General features: G+C 46.8%; 1 protein-coding gene across 1 annotated transcript; it reads left to right on the top strand.

The window, feature by feature from the left end:
• Positions 1–2,201: 2,201 nt before the first annotated feature.
• On the top strand, positions 2,202–9,093 carry LOC132772930 (kunitz-type serine protease inhibitor textilinin-2-like). Its single transcript, XM_060771777.2, has 3 exons — positions 2,202–2,313; positions 2,434–2,595; positions 8,926–9,093. The coding sequence occupies exons 1-3, from the start codon at positions 2,211–2,213 to the stop codon at positions 8,934–8,936; spliced, it is 276 nt and encodes a 91-aa protein (XP_060627760.2). The 5' UTR covers positions 2,202–2,210; the 3' UTR covers positions 8,937–9,093.
• Positions 9,094–9,663: the final 570 nt, after the last annotated feature.

The following is a 9,663-nucleotide window of genomic DNA, read 5'->3' as shown; positions in this document are numbered from 1 at the left end:
CAGGCTAGCTCAGAGAGTGAAAAGTGGGTGGAGCCAAGGAGGAGAAGTTATGGGTGAGATCATCCGGAGTTTCGGGGTGCGGTGTCACCTGTACGAAGATGATGTCCAACTCTGTCACTCCTTCCCACCTGCTACTAAGGAGGCTGTCCAGGTCCTGAACCGGTGCCTGGCCGCTGTAACTGTCTGGATGAGGGCGAACAAATTGAAATTGAATCCAGACAAGACAGAGGTACTCCTGGTCAGTCGCAAGGCCGAACAGGGTATAGGGTTACAGCCTGTGCTGGATGGGGTCGCACTCCCCTTGAAGGCACAGGTTCGCAGCTTGGGTGTGACCCTGGATTCATCGTTGAGCCTGGATCCCCAGGTTTCAGCGGTGACCAGGGGAGCATTTGCACAGCTCAGGCTCATGTGCCAGCTGTGCCCGTACCTCGGGAAGTCTGATTTGGCCACGGTAGTACACGCTCTGGTCACATCCCACCTTGACTACTGTAACGCTCTCTATGTGGGGCTGCCCTTGAAGACGGCCCGGAAGCTCCAGCTAGTCCAGCGCGCGGCAGCCATGTTACTAACAGGAGCGGGACGCAGGGAGCACACAACGCTCTTGTTGTTCCAGCTCCACTGGCTGCCGATCCGCTACCGGGCCCAATTCAAAGTGCTGGTGTTGGCCTACAAAGCCCTAAACGGTTCCGGCCCAAACCTTTCTGATCGCATCTCGGCCTATGAGCCCACGAGGACTTTGAGATCGTCCGGGGAGGCCCTTCTCTCGATCCCGCCTGCCTCACAGGCACGCCTGGCGGGGACGAGGGATAGGGCCTTCTCGGTGGTGGCCCCCCGGCTGTGGAACACCCTCCCTGTAGAGATCAGACAGGCGCCCTCCCTTATGACGTTCCGCAAGAGACTAAAGACGTGGTTGTTTGAGAAGGCGTTTGACTAAGTGCTACAACAATTGACAATGATGATTGGAACGGAATATGGATAACGAGATTGGATTGTGATTCTATGATGAGACGTCGCGAATGATTTAGTGTAATTATATTATTGATAGTGATGTTGTTATTGTTGTTTGTGATATTGCCTTTATTGTAAATTGTTTTTATATGTTGTACACCACCGTGAGTCACCCTAGGGCTGAGAACGGCGGTCTACAAGTGCAGTAAATAAATAAATAAATAAATGTGCGTCTTTGGAAAAGGGGCAGTCTGAGAGTGAGAGTGGAGAAGCTTGAAAAGCCTGGGAGAGAGGTGTGAATAGCTAGAGGTTTTTCAGTCTAGGAAGGCTAAAAGGAGAAACCTGACAAGGAAGCTTGTTAAGATCTCTAGTCAGGGAAGGACTAGAGATCAGGGATTTGATCAAGGAAAGATCAAATGGGAAGGCTATTCATATTAGGAAACATTGTTCACCAAAGTGCTTCACCTCATAAGTTAATCGCGAGCTGTGTCATCTAGAAGTTATATTCAAAGTTCTATAAGTTATTGAAAAGCCTGCAACCATACACTTTGTACACAATAAACTTGTTAACTTTTGTTGAAGACACATCTCCATTAATCTGTGTCTGTAGTGCCAGATCTCATCAGTGGTACCTCCAATACCTCACGTTGGTGGCAGTTACCTTAAATTACAAATAACCATTGGCCTCCTCTATAACATATTCTTATCAACAACAGAGGCCTGAGAATAATTCCCTCCATAATTATCCACACCTCTACAATTGGTGCGTGCACTTCTACAATTGGTGACAGTGGGTGGGATCTTTGAAGATAGAGTCCCTATACCCTGTCTATTGTTGGGTTTGCACCTGTACAATTGGCTCGAGACTTCTACAGTCATGTTCTTCTTGACTAGTGGTTTTCAAAAGGTGGCCTCCAAATGTTCATGGAGATTCACATTTGCCAAACGGATGTGACATCATTTTTACCTTTCTCAATAAGGTTATGGCACAGTTAATTCCAGTAGGTGAGGGAATTTCCAACAGATGTAGCTCCTTTGTTTCCTTCTTTTCCACATTTCTTATGCAACACAGAATGGCCATTGCACAATCCACAGTTGAGCACTTCATGAGTCTGCATGTAGAATTGGGCAAGGAGCTTGCCCTGGGTTTCCTGGAACCCAACCGATACCTGAGAGTCTTGTGTCAAGAGGAAGCATCTTCCAACCGTGAGCGAGCTTCCTTCTCTGCTGGGTTTATAAGATCCCTGTCCGACTCAAGGGAGATGCTTGCTTCCCAAAAGGGCACCATGGCGTCCAAGCTCTTCCTCTTGGGTCTTCTTCTCCTCTGGGCTGGTTTGTCTCTTGCTAAGAAGGATGAGAAGAGAGGTGAGTTGGAGAACTCGGCTAAGGTCCAGGGAGGGAGGGACTCATCTGGTCAGCTGTCCAAACTGATTTGATCCAGGCTGCAAAGGTTTCATGGCAAATTCTTCTCCTTCCTTCTTCTAGATATCTGTCGCCTTCCTCCTGAAACAGGACCCTGCAAAAGCAGCATTCCACGGTTCTTCTTCAACCCGAAAACAAGGAAGTGTGAGGTGTTCATTTATGGTGGATGTAGAGGAAATAAGAACAACTTTATGACCGAGAAGGAGTGTCTCCAGGCCTGCTCAGGTAGGTTGTGAGGAGCAGAAGGCAAAGTGTTGGTTTTGACCTACGAAGCCCTTTCTGGGTCTGATCCAAGCTGTCTAAAGGACCGTACCATTTTCTATGAACCTGGGAGACATCTCCCACAGCACCGAATTTGGATAAAATAATAAAAAAATGAACCCAGTAGACATGTACGATCAACTGGGGATGGGTGGTTTTATTTATCGTGTTACAATTCTAACAGAGCAAAACAAACACACAGATTAAAAAGGAAAAGGAAGAAAAAAAACACACACACACAGATTTTGCAAATTTGGTATTTGGTTAAATGTCCTTTGACCAGTATCTGGCCACTTGGAGTGCCTCTGTGCATGTGGCAGGGCTCAGGGTGCATTGCAGCAGGTGGCCAGTGGTTTGTTCTTCTCCGCACTCGCATGCCGAGGATTCCACCCTGTGGCCCCATTTCTTAAGATTGGCTCTGCATCTCGTGGTGCCGGAGCGCAGTCTGTTCAGCGCCTTCCAAGTCGCCCAGTCTTCTGAGTGCCCAGGGGGGAGTCTCTCATCTGGTATCACCCATGAATTGAGGTGCTGGGTTTGAGCCTGCCACTTTTGGACTCTCGCTTGCTGGGGTGTTCCAGCAAGTGTCTCTGTAGATCTAAGAAAACTATTTCTTGATTTAAGTCGTTGACGTGCTGGCTGATATCCGAACAGGGGATGAGCTGGAGATGTCTCTGCCTTGGTCCTTTCATTATTGGCTGCTACTTCCCGGCAGATGTCAGGTGGTGCAATACCGGCTAAGCAGTGTAATTTCTCCAGTGGTGTGGGGCGCAGACACCCTGTGATAATGCGGTATGTCTCATTAAGAGCCACATCTACTGTTTTAGTGTGGTGAGATGTGTTCCACACTGGGCATGCATACTCAGCAGCAGAGTAGCATAGCGCAAGGGCAGATGTCTTCACTGTGTCTGGTTGTGATCCCCAGGTTGTGTCAGCTTTCGTATGATGTTGTTTCTAGTGCCCACTTTTTGTTTGATGTTCAGGCAGTGCTTCTTGTAGGTCAGAGCATAGTCCAGAGTGACTATGTGTTGCAATGCTCCAGTGTGTTGCAATGCTCCAGTGGGATTCCTTCCCAGGTAATCCTCAGAGCTCGGGATGCTTGTCTGTTCTTAAGGTGAAAGGCACATGTCTGTGTTTTAGATGGGTTAGGGATCAGCTGGTTTTCCCTGTAATAGGCAGTAAGAGCACCTAGAGCTTCAGAGAGCTTCTGTTCTACCATCGCAAAGCTCCTTGCTTGAGCGGTGATGGCACGATCATCAGCATAGATGAAACTCTCTGTCCCTTCTGGCAGTGGCTGGTCATTTGTGTAGATGTTGAACATGGATGGAGCAAGCACGCTCCCCTGAGGCACCCATCCCCTGAGGGATGGGTGGTGAATGGGATTTGTTGGATACAGGAGGAAATGTTTGAATCAAATATAGGATGCATCTATGCTGTAGAATTAATGTGGTTTGACACCATCATGACTCAATGCTGTGGAATCCAGGGAGCTGTAGTTTCATGAGCTGTTCATATGTTCATGGCCAAAACAGGAACAGGTTCAGGTGGAAGGGAGGGGCAGAATGGGGTGGTCCTATGGCTCATTTGGACTAGTTTGACAGAGAGAATGGTTGGAGGAAGAACCCCTTATCAGATACAATTCCCAGGCTCAGGCAGGCCTTCAAATGCTAATGAAGGTGATCAACTGAAACATTCACACCTAACTGCAGCAGGGAAGAGCTCCTTGCCCCACCCCAGCCATTCCACAGATATATAAACCCATTGTCCTAATTCCAACAGACCTCACTACCTCTGAGGATGCTTGCCATAGATGCAGGCGAAACGTCAGGAGAAATGCCTCTAGAACATGGCCATAGTGGAGTATCTTGCATTTGTCAATGAAGTTCAACAGTGACAAATGCAAGATACTCCACTTTGGCAGAAAAAATGAAATGCAAAGATAAAAAATGGGGGACGCCTGGCTCGAGAGCAGTATGTGTGAAAAAGATCTTGGAGTCCTCGTGGACAGGAAGTTAAACATGAGCCAACAATGTGATGTGGCGGCAAAAAAAGCCAATGGGATTTTGGCCTGCATCAAGAGGAGCATAGTGTCTAGATCTAGGGAAGTCATGCTACCCCTCTATTCTGCTTTGGTTAGACCACACCTGGAATATTGTGTCCAATTCTGGGCACCACAATTCAAGAGAGATATTGACAAGCTGGAATGTGTCCAGAGTAGGGTGACTCAAATGATCAAGGGTCTGGAGAACAAGCCCTATGAGGAGCGGCTTGGGGAGCTGGGCATGTTTAGCCTGAAGAAGAGAAGGCTGAGAGGAGATATGATAGCCATGTATAAATATGTGAGAGGAAGCCACAGGGAGGAGGAGGGAGCAAGCTTCCTTTCTGCTTCCCTGGAGACTAGGACGCAAGGGAACAATGGCTTCAAACTACAAGAGAGGAGATTCCATCTGAACATTAGGAAGAACTTCCTGTGAGAGCTGTTCAGCAGTGGAACTCTCTGCCCCGGAGTGTGGTGGAGGCTCCTTCTTTGGAAGCTTTTAAGCAGAGGCTGGATGGCCATTTGTCAGGGGTGATTTGAATGCAATATTCCTGCTTCTTGGCAGAATGGGGTTGGACTGGATGGCCCATGAGGTCTCTTCCAACTCTTTGATTCTATGATTCTATGATTCTATGTTTAGCCTGAAGAAGAGAAGGCTGAGAGGGAATATGATAGCCATGTATAAATATGTGAGAGGAAGCCACAGGGAGGAGGAGGGAGCAAGCTTGTTTTCTGCTTCCTTGGAGACTAGGACGCGGAACAATGGCTTCAAACTACAAGAGAGGCGATTCCATCTGAACATTAGGAAGAACTTCCTGACTGTGAGAGCCGTTCAGCAGTGGAACTCTCTGCCCCGGAGTGTGGTGGAGGCTCCTTCTTTGGAAGCTTTTAAACAGGGGCTGGATGGCCATCTGTCAGGGGTGATTTGAATGCAATATTCCTGCTTCTTGGCAGAATGGGGTTGGACTGGATGGCCCAGGAGGTCTCTTCCAACTCTTTGATTCTAGGATTCTATGGTTTTGACCAACAAAGCACTTTCTGGGTCTGATCCAAGCTGTCTAAAGGACCGTACCATTTTCTATGAACCTGGGAGACATCTCCCACAGCACCGAATTTGGATAAAATAAAATAAAAATGAACCCAGTAGACATGTATGATCAACTGGGGATGGGTGGTGAATGGGATTTGTTGGATACAGGAGGAAATGTTTGAATCAAATATAGGGTGCATCTATGCTGTAGAATTAATGTGGTTTGACACCATCATGACTCAATGCTGTGGAATCCAGGAAGCTGTAGTTTCATGAGGTCTTTACCTTTTTCTGCCAAAGGGTGATGGAATCTCATCAATGTATTTTTATATCTGTTTTATTATAATATAGGTATTTATATTTGTTTTATTTTGTTGTTGGCACTGTGTTGTGCTGGTTAGTAGCCGCCTTGGGTCCGTCTGCAGAGGTCAAGATAAGACAGGATACAAAGGCCCAAAATAAATAAATAATCAAACTACAATTCCCAGAATTCCACAGCATTGAGCTATGGGGCTCAAAGTAATTCTACAGTGTAGATACATCCATAGAGAGGCATTTATCTAGATGTTGCTTCTCGTTTGGATCTTATTCACATGGTCATTGGAAGGATACACATGTTCATGTGGCAGTGGGAGGAAGGAGGCAATGGAGTTGTTCTAAAGCTTGGTTGGATGAGTTTGACAAGGAGAAGGGCGGGAGAAAGGAACCCTCTTCAGACACAACCAAGAATTGTATCTTAGGTGAACATCTCCTCCTGCTATTTTGAAAGTCCCTCATCAATATGAACTTTGTTCCCCATGTGATTATTCTGCAGAGTATGGGGGGGAAATCACCACACCTTTAAGCCATGAATCTTCAGGAGATGATAGGGCTTCACCAGGGTTGAAGGTCCAATGAGTCCAATATAGATAGACATTCATCCAGATGTTGCTTTTCACTTGGAACTGTTCATACAAGAAGCACTGCCTGAATATCAAGCAAAAAGTGGGTGCTAGAAACAATATCATACGAAAGTTGTCTGGCACAACCTGGGGATCACAACCAGATACAGTGAAGACATCTGCCCTTGCGCTATGCTACTCTGCTGCTGAGTATGCATGCCCAGTGTGGAACACATCTCACCACACTAAAACAGTGGATGTGGCTCTTAATGAGACATGCCGCATTATCACGGGATGTCTGCACCCTACACCACTGGAGAAATCACACTATTTAGCCAGTATTGCACCACCTGACATCCGCCGGGAAGTGGCAGCCAATAGTGAAAGGACCAAGGCAGAGACATCTGCAGCTCATCCCCTGTTTGGGTATCAGCCAACGACTTAAATCAAGAAATAGTTTTCTAAGATCTACAGAGACACTTGCTGGAGCACCCCAGCAAGCGAGAGTCCAAAAGTGGCAGGCTCAAACCCAGAACCTCGATCAATGGCTGATACATTTAATCAACTACCAAGCTTGCAAACTTTGTGTCGTTTTTTTTATCTGTTTGTTTGTTTTGTTCTGTTAGAAATGTAATACAATAGTCTGGTTGCCCCTGACATGATAAATAAAAAAATTGGAACTGTTCATATGTTCATGGCCAAAACAGGAACAGGTTCAGGTGGAAGGGAGGGGCAGAATGGGGTGGTCCTATGGCTCATTTGGACTAGTTTGACAGAGAGAATGGTTGGAGGAAGAACCCCTTATCAGATACAATTCCCAGGCTCAGGCAGGCCTTCAAATGCTAATGAAGGTGATCAACTGAAACATTCACACCTAACTGCAGCAGGGAAGAGCTCCTTGCCCCACCCCAGCCATTCCACAGATATATAAACCCATTGTCCTAATTCCAACAGACCTCACTACCTCTGAGGATGCTTGCCATAGATGCAGGCGAAACGTCAGGAGAAATGCCTCTAGAACATGGCCATAGTGGAGTATCTTGCATTTGTCAATGAAGTTCAACAGTGACAAATGCAAGATACTCCACTTTGGCAGAAAAAATGAAATGCAAAGATACAGAATGGGGGACAATGCCTGGCTCGAGAGCAGTACGTGTGAAAAAGATCTTGGAGTCCTCGTGGACAACAAGTTAAACATGAGCCAGGAATGTGATGTGGCGGCAAAAAAAGCCAATGGGATTTTGGCCTGCATCAAGAGGAGCATAGTGTCTAGATCTAAGGAAGTCATGCTACCCCTCTATTCTGCTTTGGTTAGACCACATCTGGAATATTGTGTCCAATTCTGGGCACCACAATTCAAGAGAGATATTGACAAGCTGGAATGTGTCCAGAGGAGGGCGACTAAAATGATCAAGGGTCTGGAGAACAAGCCCTATGAGGAGCGGCTTGGGGAGCTGGGCATGTTTAGCCTGAAGAAGAGAAGGCTGAGAGGAGATATGATAGCCATGTATAAATATGTGAGAGGAAGCCACAGGGAGGAGGAGGGAGCAAGCTTGTTTTCTGCTTCCTTGGAGACTAGGATGCGGAACAATGGCTTCAAACTACAAGAGAGGAGATTCCATCTGAACATGAGGAAGAACTTCCTGACTGTGAGAGCCGTTCAGCAGTGGAACTCTCTGCCCCGGAGTGTGGTGGAGGCTCCTTCTTTGGAAGCTTTTAAGCAGAGGCTGGATGGCCATTTGTCAGGGGTGATTTGAATGCAATATTCCTGCTTCTTGGCAGAATGGGGTTGGACGGGATGGCCCTTGAGGTCTCTTCCAACTCTTTGATTCTATGATTCTATGATTCTATGTTTAGCCTGAAGAAGAGAAGGCTGAGAGGGGATATGATAGCCATGTATCAATATGTGAAAGGAAGCCACAGGGAGGAGGAGGGAGCAAGCTTGTTTTCTGCTTCCTTGGAGACTAGGACGCAAGGGAACAATGGCTTCAAACTACAAGAGAGGAGATTCTAGCTGAACATTAGGAAGAACTTCCTGACTGTGAGAGCCGTTCAGCAGTGGAACTCTCTGCCCTGGAGTGTGGTGGAGGCTCCTTCTGTGGAAGCTTTTAAACAGAAGCTGGATGGCCATCTGTCAGGGGTGATTTGAATGCAATATTCCTGCTTCTTGGCAGAATGGGGTTGGACTGGATGGCCCATGAGGTCTCTTCCAACTCTTTGATTCTGTGATTCTATGATTCTATCTAAACCAGGTTTCCATCTCTTTGGGGAAGATAAAAAATAGCAAACTTTGTGTGTTTCTTTGGCTACCTTCATCCTCTGACTTCTGATCCCATTTCCTTTCACAGTCCGACCTTGAAGGAGCCTGGGATCCATGGACAGCAACCACTGAAGACTTCTGACCGAAGACCAAATCCGGCTCTGCACAATCTCCACTTGCTCTGTTGATGAGGGTTCCAGTTCTGATTTGCCAAGACCATTCTCTCCCTTGGCAATAAATGTATTCATACTCAATACCCCTAAGAGTGTGAATTCCTTTTTGGCTTGTAGCAGGGGGAGGTTGTCTTCAGTTCTCCTCACCATTGGTTTGGAAAGCCACATACACATTCATTGCTCTAGGAAATTATTAAATGACTTTTCTGATAAGGCATTAGAAACCACATTTGATTGCTAGGGATGAGCTCACTCTTGGCCTTGCTATCTTTGGAAGACATGAAAGTGGGAAATGAGAAAACTAGGTTTGGGCCACAGAACTCATAGAAATCATACAATCAAAGAGTTGGAAGAGACCTCATGGGCCATCCAGTCCAACCCCATTCTGCCAAGAAGCAGGAATATTGCATTCAAATCACCCCTGACAGATGGCCATCCAGCCTCTGTTTAAAAGCTTCCAAAGAAGGAGCCTCCACCACACTCCGGGGCAGAGAGTTCCACTGCTGAACGGCTCTCACAGTCTGGAAGTTCTTCCTCATGTTCAGATGGAATCTCCTTTCTTGTAGTTTGAAGCCATTGTCCCATTGCATCCTAGTCTCCAGGGAAGCAGAAAACAAGCTTGCTCCCTCCTCCCTGTTCCTTCCTCTCACATA

The sequence above is a fragment of the Anolis sagrei genome, chromosome 4 (genome assembly GCF_037176765.1).
Source record: "Anolis sagrei isolate rAnoSag1 chromosome 4, rAnoSag1.mat, whole genome shotgun sequence".
Classification (NCBI taxonomy): domain Eukaryota; kingdom Metazoa; phylum Chordata; class Lepidosauria; order Squamata; family Dactyloidae; genus Anolis; species Anolis sagrei.
The sequence above is the reverse complement of the archived record's forward strand: the minus strand, read 5'-3'. Positions and strand labels throughout refer to the sequence as shown.